Source organism: Orbicella faveolata, unplaced genomic scaffold (assembly GCF_042242905.1).
Source record: "Orbicella faveolata isolate gen_17 unplaced genomic scaffold, um_ofav_v1 contig_35, whole genome shotgun sequence".
NCBI lineage: Eukaryota > Metazoa > Cnidaria > Anthozoa > Scleractinia > Merulinidae > Orbicella > Orbicella faveolata.
In genome coordinates this window covers 25,575,001-25,589,153 of record NW_028301564.1, presented here as the reverse complement: position 1 = coordinate 25,589,153, position 14,153 = coordinate 25,575,001, and the positions used below count along the sequence as shown (strand labels likewise).

The 14,153-nt window shown below is 39.2% G+C and overlaps 1 protein-coding gene across 1 annotated transcript; it reads right to left on the bottom strand.

The window, feature by feature from the left end:
- Positions 1-233: 233 nt before the first annotated feature.
- LOC149104017 (uncharacterized) lies at positions 234-4,343 on the bottom strand. The gene is made up of 2 exons (XM_089273593.1): positions 3,798-4,343; positions 234-2,184 (listed from the first exon to the last, which is right to left on the bottom strand). Exons 1-2 carry the CDS (start codon positions 4,093-4,095, stop codon positions 998-1,000), a joined length of 1,485 nt encoding a protein of 494 aa, XP_089129719.1. The 5' UTR covers positions 4,096-4,343; the 3' UTR covers positions 234-997.
- Positions 4,344-14,153: the final 9,810 nt, after the last annotated feature.

The window sequence follows — 14,153 nt, the reverse complement described above, 5'->3', positions numbered from 1 at the left end:
CAAACCGTTCCTAAGCTCCTTTAAGGTCAAAGTAAGTTTTTTGTCTTTTTCATAGTCCCCCATTTCCTTTAGCAATCGAGGGAAATTGATTCAAATTCTTGAGTTATTTCCCAGCTCTTTGAATTACCTTAGAGTTAATGCCATACTTTCTAACTTCGTATCGCGCTGACCAACTGCCCCTGGGTCTCCGAAGATGCGTTTTGCGTAACAGTAACAATATACATGAAACCATATGCATTTTTATCCTTTATTTCTGATACTGCGCTATTCTCGTGACGTGTTCGTTTAATTGGCTGATGGCCCTGTGCGCCACTTTCACAAAATAAAATTTAAGCCCAGTTCAGCATCCCATTGATCCCGGAAGTTCGTTATTCATTGTTCTTCCTTGACAATTATAAATTACCACAAGTTTTTAAAATACCATCTTAAATAAGTTGCAGTTATATAATAACCTCATTTAAACGTACATCCGGTTACTATTTGTAATTTTGTAAATTTTGCGTGCTTTATCGTCATTATTGATAGCTAAACAAGGAGTTTGCTTTGGAGCAGCTTGTGCTAAACTTTTAAAAGGTGTTTTCCACCATTATAATTTTATTGTATTTACTATTCCACGTTACAAATAAATGTTTGTTGTTCGTTATTGTTCGGTTCACGAAGGCCATAAATATTCTCTAGTTACCAGGTTTTAGAAGTACTAACCCGTCTTCTTAATTAGAAAGAGCGTTAATTTTTTTGTGGCCAGCAATTATTTTGCTCCCTCATAATAGACCATTCTACAGTTCAGTGCTGAGTGATCAGACCGTTGGACAGAGGAAAGGCTGGAGTTGACCTTGCTATTTTTCAAATTTAAATTGTCCAGTTATCTTGCTCTCTAGTTTCTAATCCATATTATTACGAGGTCAAATTTTACCTCGCTCCCGTGCAGAACCTTGGTTACATTTCATAGGACTGTAAAGTGGTCTATTCTGCTTTAACTTGTCTGTGAACGTTCGCATTATTTGGTTTCTAGTCTTGATGCTCTTTTCTTCAGATGTTGTAGTTCATCGCTTTCGTATAAAATATCATTGTACAAACAGTTAGTGTACGTTTTGAGTCTGCGCAGTGCATCCATGATGTTACTGGGATCCAACTCGACCTTTATTTCGTTGTCGTATTCGTCGAGTTCGTAGAACTGTGAGTTGACTTTTCTCCAGCTCTCAGTCAGCCGTGTTGTCCTCATGCGCTCGGTTTGGGACAGAAGCTCAGGCGAGCTGCAACAGGCAGCGGCTTCGTTACCGTCGGTTGGTGAAAATCTCATCTTCCCTTCCAGCGCTGCAGTTTTATTATGCGGCTCTATAAAATCACCATCGTCGTCCGCTTGATCGAAATAGAGCTCATCTTCGTAGTCGTCATCCTCACAGTACAGATTCAAGTGGCTTAGTCTCAGTTGATCTCGGGTGTCTTCGAGTTCCTCGTTCAGATTTTCTTTCTCTATTTGGAGCTTAGCAACTTCATTCTCGGAAATTAAGCGTTTTTGTTGCTCTACCTGAAGCTGCTTTTCCAACAGAGCTACTTTGTTTTCCAGCGATACCGATTTAAACCGCTGCTCATCTCTTTTTGGTCTGTTAAAAGCGCCAGAAGACTCATTATTTTGTTTGAGGTTTTCTTCGCTGTTCCATTTCCCACCTGATCCAGAACGGCGTCGTACTTCACGCTCGTGCTTCTTTCTAACGTTGTCATTCAATCTTCCCAGTGATGCAGTCTTCCTCAGGTTTAGAAGCGAACCTCTTTTACTTTTTCTACGAGACAGGGTATTCAGGTTGTCAACACTCCCAAACTGACGCCAGCCATCTTCGTGTTCCCATTCTAAATCGTCATTTCTCGCTAGCAGAGGCTCGTAATTTTGAAACGCGTCCTGCATTTGATCGAGAAGTGACGAATGACCTTCATCTTGGCTCGATCCGTTTTCTATCTCCTCTCGTGGGGAATAGTCCACAAATTCGTTTTCATCGCTTGGAGCGGAGTCGTAATCAGCGAACAGGCCCGAACTACTGGAGTCACTGAAAATAAGGGAGCTTCTTCTGATCTCCTCGAGTTCTTTTTTGGTGTTTTTGTGTCTCTTCTGCTCTTCAATAAGGCTCAGTTTCAACGATTGGGTTTCATCCAGATCGTTTTCTAGTTCTGCCAGGATAATGCTGATCTCTACAAGTATCAAAACAAAACATTCTTGATTACACGGTCACTCCTTCCAATAGAACAGTCATCCGTACTATACGCAACATTCATGAGCAGGGCCTTGTACAGAACATAATTTCTGTGTGAAATACGAAAACATTTTGCGCCTTTCTAATGAGTCTTGGGAGAATAATTCTAGTATACTTATGCAAATGCTGCAATTTGATTGGCTAAGTTATTCATATACTATCAGCCATCAGCAATAATTCTTTTTGGCGACAAAAATGAACGGCAGCAATTTTTGGAATGGGTCAATGGAATAACGAAGGCGTCATAAATAGCAAACAGTGGAGACACTATAAGCGTGTTTTGTTGCCGAGAAGACCGCGATTCTGCTTGATTTTGTAATCGCTGTCTATCATTCCATGAAAGGACACGTTGGCGCGCACATTGGCGTGTTCTCAATCTTGAGAAGTAAAGTCATTCTTGAGGTTCTCAGTCGAAATGGCTTTGGAGTGCAATCCTCTGTAGTGGCTTCTTAGTGTCTACTAAAACAATTTGACCACTCGAGTAATCATCGTTGACTCTTTACTGGTATAGAAAAACTCGGGCTTGTTGTTAATCAAGACAACGATGCGAGAAACAACACGAGTCGTGAGTTTGCAACGGATCTGAACAAGTTTCTATGAGCAAAAATTATGTGAGCGGTCAGTCACAAGTATTATATTAGATCAATCTTGATCTTTTAGCAGTTTATGATAAAAGTCTTTTCTTTCGTAGAAATAATTGTCGATGTTCGAATACTAAAAGCAGAAAGTGCACAACCTATAAGAAAGCGCGCGCTAAATTGAAACCTAGACCTTAATTGTAGAAACACAGAACTAGTACGAGCCGTTGACGGCGTAATGATGGCGTGAGTAAGGAAAAATTACATTTTTATAATCAAAATAAGCGAGTGATTTTCCTTTCTTTTTCTCCAATTTTTCTAAGAGAAAAGGAAAACGTGTTTTCTGTGTTTCTATCAAATTATAGAAACCGCCGTGTTCGTACGCGTTTGGGAGAATTCGAAAAAGATGCGTCTCTTGCACTCAGAGCATTCCTTCCACTCGCGTTTCTTTAACTCGATGGAAACACGGAAAGTGCTCACTACTATTAATTGGTCCCAAATGCTCGAATTAGAAATTCTCCTTAATTGATGATTTTCTTTATTCTTGTCTTCCGTTCGATTGGCGATGTATTGAAAAAGTTAAGAGAATTTTTAAGTTGATAACGTTTTCTAAACACCGATCTCACCTCAGCGAAGACACTTGTTTTTCTTTCAAGAAAACAAGATCGATATCAAAAAGCAAACAATTAGCTCGTACATTAGCGGTAAAAAGTCAATATTCATGAGAACTTCACTTTAACTATTACTGCTGTAGAAGTTAAAGATTGACTAATTGACAAAAGTATAAATGCTCGCAATTTTCTCCCCCGGCAAGTCACGGAACCAAATCATGTTAAATAATATATTTCAAAATCGCCATAAATCAACCGAAAACGGCCGTAATTAAAAGCTCTGAGCCAAACGAGTTTCAACACGAAAACAATATAAATCTGGTAAATATTGTACTTCAAGATCAACGAAAACATTATCTCACCTTCTTCATCGTAAACATCATCCTCAAGCAGTTCTCTAGCCAAGAAATCCTGAACTTTCGATTTCAACAAGGCCTGAAGAAAATACCTAAAACCATTCTCTCGTCTTTTCATAATATCAATAAAGACAGTCACTTGGTTTTCCCTTGACGATTTCGTTTTCTCCTCGCGAATAGTTTCCACATCGTCTTCGTCTATAACACCGACGGTTTCAAGGTGGCGTAAAAGCTTAGTGGGTTCAAGGCATTGCTGCAATCTCGGGAAATGTCGATCTATCAGAGAGCAATCTCTGGGATCCATGCTGCTGAGAACAGAAGCAATATGTGACACAGAATAGTTATGAGTCAGTTCGGAGATCAACGGTCTACTTCAGTATACACCGCAGTGTTGCAATCACGTGCGTATTATGTGACCTAGCCCATCGCGTCCGTCATGTCGTCACCCGTACTCACAAATGTCAACGAACCGTCAATCAAACTAAAAAGAATTCGAAATGCTATGGCATTATTGTTCAAGGACGGGAAGTTGGACTTAAGATATCCTTGGAAACTGATCGCATGCGGAGTTCGAAAGTTTTGTCGTGATTTTTTTTCCTTTGGAAAATAATGTCACTCAAGTCAGAAAAACAACCTTTACGCAAGGCTAAATGTGTGTTTTTGTGGTTTGACGTCACTCACGCCCAACCCGAATGAATTGTGTCACGCGCGCATGGGGTTACGACCCTTAGCGCGTGAAGTTGTTTTTGTGTATAAGTATAAAGTTTCTTGCTTCCGCTTGCTTCAACATTTTATTAAGAATAGAGTGCTTTCAAAGACGTCACGACAGCAATACTAGTGCGGTCAGAACAATGAAACGGCGGCCATTTTCGTGTGCCAAATCAATCCTGTGTCAGCTGAGTTGAACTCTTTCCTTATTTAAACAATTCCTTTTGTTGATTTGCATGGACGCTGGCCAGGTGATTGAAAACGCTCTAGAGTTATTAAGAGGACCCTTTGGCTGAGTAGAAGACACTTAAATTATAATGACAAATTGACGTCAGCTTTTTGTGCGCCTGCCCTCTTTTCGTCGTCATCACGTTTTATTTACCAAATGATTCCGAAACTCACGACGTCATAAACTTTCAACTACGTTCATTAACTCAAAACCAAAAATACAGAAACGCCGGCGGAAATTCCTATGTCTAACTTTTGCCGATTCCATTCAGAAATTCTGAAACCCTGAATTGTTACTGAGTTCAGACCAGTCGTATCAAATCAGTAGTACATGTACTTTGAGTACATGTACACTGACTGTAAATTATTATTAATTTAAAACAGGTGCTCATTAAAATCGGTGTCAGTTTCGTCTTATATTTGAACCAATCTGTATTTTGAAGTCATCTCAAACGATTTCGATGATTTCCCGTTAAAAGAACTCCCATTTAGATTGTACAAAACTAAACACGCTGTGAAAAGTTTTCAAGCTCCGCCGTAATGATGGAGTAATCTATACGTTTTCGACTCTAACTGACGATAAAAACAGCCATTAACGTGCCAGAACTCGATCCAAATCCACCAGTCACACTGGAAAGTTGGCTTGACCGTCTGAACCACAAAATAACTTGATAAAAACTCAAAGTTATAAATTCCCAGTCACGTATTGCATTTAAACTTCAGAATGATGAACTCTCACAAGACAAACAAAGGGTGTGAAACCTGCCAATAAAGAAGTATACACTGACCTGGCACGCTTAGGGCACTTCAAAAATTCAGCACTTATACTGGATTAAGTAATAAGTGCGGCTTCAGCAAAGGGGTTAAAAAGGCTCCCAAAAGTTACCACAAAGGTCCACTGTTCCGATCTATTCAAATAACGATTTTTAATCTTCAACCTACTTTGCATTACCATAAAAATTCACAATGGGATTCAACTGTCGTCTGACAGCTTGAATTTGAAATTATCGACCAAACTAAATAGATTACAGGGTTAAATCTGGTGCTGTACCAGTATTATGAAAGACTATGATCGGCCTACAGCGAATTAGGAAGAATTAAATCTTGACATTTCACCGACATCGTGTGGCATTTTTTGTTTGTTTTTGTTTGTTTTTTTGTTTTCAAGGAAAAGGTTCAACGAGAACAGCAAGACTGAGAGGTCAATTGTTTCAGATTTTCAAGTTAGCTTAGTAAACATGAAACATGCGCTCACTTCGTCGGTTGGGTTGCTGTGTGAATCAGTCATGTCGCTTATACCACGATCATTTTCTAGGTGTCAACACGATGGAGCAAATTGAGAAATTAGTTCTTAATTACTCAAAGTTTTTGAACGGGAAGACTTCAGTTGCACAAGATGTGAACGTAAAAAGCATCCGGTTGATATGATATTTATAGCCCCATTATTATATGCTCCCACGCCGATCGGTGTGTCACTTATAAAATTGCACGATGTTTGTTTACGGTTGAGCGATGCAATAGAGTGGCTGTGTCGTTTTACGCAATTCCCTTTCGAAATGTTAATGGAGCTTTCGTAAATAAACTGGACAAAGACGTATGATAACTTCTGTTTCAAGATGGCCCGGCTAAATTCCATAACAGCCCCCACACAGCTTTTCAAAATGCACGCTCTCAAATTAGGCTTTCAATTATAAAAGGTTTCGAATATTGAGCCAGTATTCTAATGATATTGAGGAACTTGGTAGCTCGAGGGTAATGCTATTTGTGTCCAGACTCTTGACTAGTTTCTTGTTAAACTAGCGGCCGTGAAACGTAAAAATGCTAATGACAGGTCGCGAACTTGGTAAATTATTAATGAATCATTTCGAGATCCATGACTGTCCCCGCTCATCCAATGTTATAATCTTCCCAAATCCTGTGCCTACGTGTTTTATCGATTTCACTTTGTATTGAATTTTGTATTTTAGCATTTTTTTTATTTTTCCAATTGACGATATGAATTGTTAAAAATAAAGTGCAGTGAAAGGAGAGTGGAAAGGGCAAAATATAGTAAACATGCCCTTTCATTAAATAAATTTATTTTCTATTTATTTTCTACATTAGTTCACTTAGCCAAGCTTTGGCTTAAAGATTTATTCCGAAAATGGCGAAAAATAGCTAAAAATATTATGAAGTAGCTCATCTACAATAACAGAACGCTCTTTCGTTTTAGAGGTATAAAGCTGAGAAGTTTTCTGAAGGTTATCGGCATTCATTTCAACGTTGTTCCTGACATCGCGAAAAAAATGGCTAAATATAGCGCAGTTACAATATGTAACAAAACACTTTTCTTAGACAGTTTATTTTTGGCAAATTGACCTCACTTGACTTGTCACATCGTTAAATTCTGACAATGTGTCTTCAGCCTTCTTGCTAATTAATTACAGCTATTTATACATGCACGCCATTATCGTTCTTGTATCGCAGCAGATAGTGTACAAATATAAAAACAGACAATAGCAAAACTTCATTTTCTGAAAAAACAGTATCCCTTTTAGCATTCTGCTGACTGGCTGCATTCTCTACTAGTGTGTAGTATGCTTGGTTTGGTACAGTGGGCGGTCGTTTGTGCAGATGCGTAGACAATTTTAAATCACAATGGTTATCATAGAAACCCTACAAAGTTCGTTGTTGTGTGTTTGCTCGTGGACCCTCCAACATAAATCTTAGCATCTTTGGTTGCTCCTCGCATGCTTGCCGGGTTTCATAACCACTTCCCTCTATCAACCATGACCACAAGGACTCAACGGTAAAAAGAGAGTAACTCAGTGATCTCTGTTGAATAAGTCACGAAACACTTTCAAATCTTGAAAAGTTGCCTACTTATCGTCTGTTGAGGCCTACTCTGGGACCTTAAGTCACCGTAACTTAAGGCGACTTTGGGCGATTTAAGGCGACTCTAGGCCACTTAAGGTGGCTCAAAAGAGTTTCCAGCACTTATATTTGGATGGGTCGTTATAACCACTCTTTATCACTTGATGCTATAATCATGGTATCAAAAAACTGCCCAACCATTGGTGAACACGTTGTTATCATTTTCGTGGCACAATAGGTTACTATAGCAACAGTATGACCTCCTAAAAACATCCTTAATTACTGCTTTAGGGGCTTACAATTCAAAAACAGCACGGTGCAATTTTTTTATATTATCAAGTTTTGATTAGGAATGATAAGACGAAACTTTTGACAAAGTTTAAAAATTTTCTGTACATGGGGTTCAGAGCCACCTTAAATTTTCGAAAAATTAAGGTGGCTCTGAACCCTACCTACAGAATTTTTTTAAACTTTGCCAAAAGTGGCGTCTTATTATGCTTATTAAAAGTTGATAATATAAAAAAATTTCACCGTGCCGTTTTTGAATTATAAGCCCTTAAAGCTATAATTAAGGGTGTTTTTAGCAGGTCATACTGTTGCTATGGTAACCTATTGTGTCACGAAAATGATAACAACGTGTTCACCAATGATTGGGCAGCTTGTAGGTACCATGATTGTAGCATCAAGTGATGAAGAGTGGTTATAACGACCCATCAAAATCTAAGTGTTGGAAACCGTTTAGAGCCACCTTAAGCAAAATTGGCAGAAAAAACATTGCGACTTTAGGCGATTTAAGGCGATTTTAGGCGACTTAAGGCGACTTAAGGCGACTTAAGGCGATTTAAGGCGACTTGAGGAGACTTTATTTCACTCGAGTGATATAAACTTAAACTTAGCAACAGTCTCTCCATATATCTCTTGCAATAAACCAATAATGTACCAATACTGGTACATAATTAAGTCACCGCAGTCTCAAATATCCAAGGCCGGGTTGTTCAAGGCTTGATTAAACTAACCCAGGATTACAGAGAATTTTGATTACTTTCACTTTTGTAACTTTTCGTTCTCAGTTTTCTGTTTATAATTATGTTGTTTGTCTTTCAGTTTTGAGTTTGATTCATTTTAAAACTACTCAACCATAAGCAGTGAAAGACATTTCTATACAAAAAAAATATATTTCCTGCGTGAGTTAGTGCTAACCGGCTTTCGAACAACCCGGGCCAGATTTCAAACCATTAACAAAATACTATTAAAGAAAGAATTACCACAACACTGAACAGTTACTACTATAAGAATAATAACAACAATAAACACAAGCAAGGTAACATGAATATTAGTGAAGATATCACAAAAAAAAAAAAAATCAAACAAAACTAATAAAAATATATTCACAGTGACAAAAATTTTGAATTTAAGATATCTTGATTTAATTTGAAATGTTTGTATATTTTCCATAAATTATTCAAACAACAGGGACATTAAAATTAATTTAGCTCATTTACATGCCTTTAATTTACAAGGCTTCCCGAATTATAAAAATGGTTATCTTGGTAGACTTATCTGCCATTTTTGGCATCTCCACTGTCAATTTCAGTCCTTTTCAGGGACCCAATCGATTTGATGCTCTCCTGCTTCAGTCAGGCAAAATATTCCAATACCATAATGAGTACCGCATGCTAAGTTCCTTCGTAAGAACACGTCCTGTCAAATTTCACCAACTACTTATCAGGCTCCAGAAAACTTTGATGACCCTGGCAGTTTATACAGTGATTCGAATCTTTTTAGAAGGATTTGTTGATCAGACCACAAGGAAATACACCTTTCAAGCTTTCATTAGCTTCCACCTGACACATTGCAAATGGCCAGAACGACCTTTTCCCAACGAAATACTAGAAATTGATACATCGATACCAGAGACACAGGTCTCCGCCATTTTGATTCTCCCAGTAACCCTTGCGCCGCTAACTGGTTTCCATGCTCCCAAGAGACGAGACATCTGTGCCACGAAAATTCGAGTTCTCTTGCTAAGCGTTCGGGTTATTTCAAATCACCCGATAACAAATTACCCTAATAAAATTTCGGAGAGTATTAGTTTGGCGATTTGTTTTCCGTCTTGTTTTTTTGTAAACGTCTGTCGGAGTAATCATACTCGCATGAGCCCGAGTAGCTCACGTGAGCTCGCGTACACTTTAGTCACGAGATCAAACTAATTCACGTGTTCCAAACAGTCGCCTGGTGGCCATGTTTACCGAGAGTTGATCACAGAGAATTTTCTGTACCTTAGCTTTCGATAGTAACAGTAGCGCAGTCCACGTAAACTGTACAAGATGATGTAAATACCCGGGCTTCATCAAATGTACGAAAAGGATAGATAAACATTATGCTGCACGCTGGCTCGTCCAATTACGAAATGCAAACGTTTACAGTTGATCGAATGTGGAAGTAAAATGCAAATAATGATTTTCGCTGGAGAAATTGCCCACTTTTGTCACTCTTTTACACTGGGTGAATAAATTATTTAAAGTGCAGACTCAGTTTGGTTCAATTGACTTTGGATGACCATATTTTTACTGCTCAGTGTAAAAGTGACTAGAAAGAATTTAGCCTTAACCCAGAAATATCTTTCGGCTTTTTTCTTTTCATCTTGATGATCTGGAACACCTCTCACTGTTGTTGTTTATTAATTATACACTGTAGTTCTTCAGAAGATCTGATTCAGTAATATCGTACAAAAATTAATAAGCTTAAATGACATTATTGCAGTATAGTCATTTGTTATATCTTTCCATATTTAATATATTTCCGGATGATAACACAGAGTGTCATCCTTTTACTAACTCTTTTACAATGAAATACAAGAAAAAAAATAAAACTTAATAGAAATAAAAAGCCATCTGAGAGAGAGTATACATCAGATTGTCATTCCTATTTAAGTATTGTCCAAATGTAGAAATTATTCCTGCTAACATGGGGGCTAGAGAGGTGCAAGACCATAATAATATTAGGTTTTTGATGTATAGGGGAGCCACGACTTTGAGGCATAATACAGTAACTGCTGGGTCCTCAGCTTCTTAAAGGACCCTAGTCAGCCTCTTCTATTTTTGGTGCCATCAAAATTATTGATATTGCATGGTGAGGCGAAGTCTTGTTGCTTTACTGTAAGTTGTGTTCCTGAAAGTATGTCCCTGTATCTTCAGTAGCTTCACAGTGATTTTCTTTGCTTTGACATGCTCCGAATAAAACATATGGGCAACCTCTTTTATGTAAACATAAACAAAGGTGTAGCTGACTAGGGCCCTTTAAGGGGGGGTTTAGATGGCTCCAATGCATTGGGAACAAGTGTTAAAAAAAAAAAAATTAAAAGCACACCTATTGAGGTTACCTCTGCTGCACCCTGCACCCTGCCCCCCCTGTTCCATAACCAGTACCCATTTATACATCTTGGTGAGGAGAGGCACTATGAGAGTATGAACACAATGCAATGATCCCCAATAGGGGTCCGCACCAACCATTGCGTCATCATGCCTCCTCCCCCATAAAGTTAGAGTGAAGTTTACCCTAACATGACAGTTATAAGTCTAATAATCTTCTACAGGGGCAATTTGAGTGTGTTGAAAACTTTTTAACATTGCATAACTGATAGCAACTTAAGGCGACTTAAGGCGACTTAGGGCGGCTTAAGGCGACTTAAGGCGACTTTAAGCGACTTAAGGTCCCAGAGCAGGCCTTCTGTTGGAAATCGCCAGCACGGGTTTGCTCTTGTGTCAAGCCGTAACTGCAAAAAATAACCATAAAGGAGAACCACATCAATTGTTTTAAACTGAATTCAAACAGCTCCCTCCACCTGGAGGAACTTTAATCACTGTTAAAAGCTTGTTAGAACTTACCATTTGCTATGCATAAACAAGCATGCACGACAAAAACCTAAAAATACTCTTGTCTGAACATCTTTCGTCAGTAGAACGAAACTTCAACGAGAATGAAATCACACAACTCGCGCTAAACGTAAACAAGAAAAACAAAAATAGTTTGACTAACAAAACCTCTTTTTCTGTTGATCCAAGAACTTTCCACCTTCATTTAAAAATATCTCTCTGTCATCTTACCAATGGAGCAAAACTTGACCGTGCACTGTGTGTGACAAGCTAATAGAACCTTTCCGAGTTGGCTTCTGCCTCTGTGTGAGATCCTTTCCAACTCAGGTCCCTTAAACACTAATTGTTGGGAGATGGCTTTAATCAGTAAAAAAAAAACGACATGGGCTCAGGTCAGGTTTTACTGTTTTAAAAAGGTGGTCCGAGTGTTTCACATCATGACCAACAAAGATGCTTAGGGAGCTAACGTGGCGGAGTTTTTTTACCGAGTCTGACACTACGCCTGAAGCTTGTGACTCTTTAACACGCCTCCCTGATGACAACTCGACTTTTACTAAAAGCTGTGATACGTGGGGCTATTCGACTAAAGACCGATGGGGGCATAAAAACTTTCGCAATAATGTACGCCTGTTTTTGAGACCAATCTCAATGTGTCAAAAGCAAGTCTAACGGAAGTCGAAAGTCTATGGTCTTCTTTGTGAGCAGACTCTCTGGTTTGGAATTTCCCGCATGAAGCACGAAATCCCAAACCAGAAATTCTGCTTTTTTCCTCAACCGACGAACCATGATTTCAGTTCAATGTGTCGTCTAACACTAGACTAGGAATAAACTCCATCGTTTTCCAATGAGTATGAGTGGCAAAAGAAAGTATAACGCTCCAATTGATATTCGTCCTAGGAGCTGAGTTTCTCCCATGAAGCGTGAAATTCCAAACCAGAAATCCTGCTCGCAGGCTTCTGGTCTTTCCTCAACTGACGAACCATGATTTCAGTTGAATGTGTCATCTACCACTAGAATAACCAAACTATAATTAGACTATATCGTTTTCCAATGAGTGCGTCAGTGTGTCAAATGAAGGTATAACGCTCCAATTTATAGTCGTCCTAGCAAGCAGATTCTCTGGCTTGGAGTTTTCCTCGTGAAGCGCAAAACTCCAAACCAGAAATCCTGCTCGCAGGCTTCTGGTCTTTCCTCGACCGACGAGCCATGATTTGATTTCAGTTCAATGTGTCATCTACCACTATGTCAAATGAAGGTATAACGCTCCAACTGATGGTCCTCCGAGCAGAATCTTTGGTTTGGAATTTCTCGCATGAAGCACGAAATTCCAAATCAGAATTCCCGCTCGCAGGCTATGATTGTCTAGTCTAAGAGTCGATAATTTATTATGTCATCTACATGCATCTACATCTACATCTACTATTTACTGTGTCAGTGTCCCAAATGATGAAAGTCTAACGCTCCAAATTATGGTCCTCCAAGGGAGCAGACTCTCTGGTTCGGAATTTCTTGCATGAAGCACGCATTATTATTATTAAATTCCAAATCAGATTTCCTACTCGCAGGCTCTGATTCTTTTCTGCAAAACCACCAGCGTTTTCCCCATGTACGTGTTGATCAAGTGTGCCTAAGAATATCAGTGTAACGTTCGCATTTTGTTAATCGTTCTCCTAAGCAGAATCTCTGGTTTGAAGTTTGTGGCATGAAGCCAGAAATTCCAAACCAGAATTCCTGCTCCTAAGCATTGGCCTCCCTTCTCCCAATAGACGATGAATGTGATTTAATTTGCCATCTAACTCTAGTAGATGTTATTATTATTGTACCGCAACGAAATTGGCTGTGCAAGTTGCCACAGGTCTCCCCCATCACTGAGCTTACTCTTTTTACTCGTATAGGTCTCCTAGTACACTATCGCAAATAACACAATCTAACTGGCTAATAACGCAATTATTAAATAGTGGTCAAAGAGACAAACAGGTCGAAACAACTAAACCTCGACTACAAGTTTCATAGATGGTAGTTTGCGTGTGTCGGTGTGCTGAACGATATAAGCCTAACGGTCACTTTGATGGTCTTCCGCCTAATAAGCATACTCCCTTGTTTGGAGTTTCTCGCACAAAGCGTGAAATTCCAAACCAGAAATCGGTTATCCTACTCGCAGGTTACTTGTCCTCCCTCAACAGCCGAACCATGAATTTGGTTGAATCCGTCATCAACAGCTGGTAAAACTATACCATGAAGGGACTCCCTCGTTTTCCGAATGTGTCACCGGCAGTGTGTCAAATGAAGGTATAGCGCTCCAATTGATGGTCCTCTTAGCGAACAGTTTGTCCGGTTTGGAATTTCTCGCATGAAGCACAAAATTCCAAACTAGAAATCCTTCTCGCAGGCTATGCCGGGATTCCTTCCTCCAAGGTTCAATCTGTCATTACCAGGTCAGTCTTTATGTGTCAGTGTCTCCAACGATGGTCTTCCTAGCGAGCAGACTGTGCTTTGGTCGGAATTTCTTGCATGAAGGACGAAATTCCAAACTATAATTACTGCTCGCAGGCTATACTAGCTTCTCCTTCCTCCAAGTTTCAAAAGTAATCTGTACGGTTAATTATAAGTCAGTCCAAACAGAAAGTCTATTACAAAAGCAGCACCTCGGTTTTGCCATTCAGTCAATTCATGTGTAACGGTCACATCCTGTTAATAT

Excerpts from the sequence above, each read along its gene's own strand:
- LOC149104017 (XM_089273593.1), bottom strand. The coding sequence starts at position 4,095 with ATGGATCCCAGAGATTGCTCTCTGATAGATCGACATTTCCCGAGATTG. Across the intron at positions 2,185-3,797 it reads TGATGTTTACGATGAAGAAG|AGATCAGCATTATCCTGGCA; the intron begins GTGAGATAATGT and ends TGATACTTGTAG.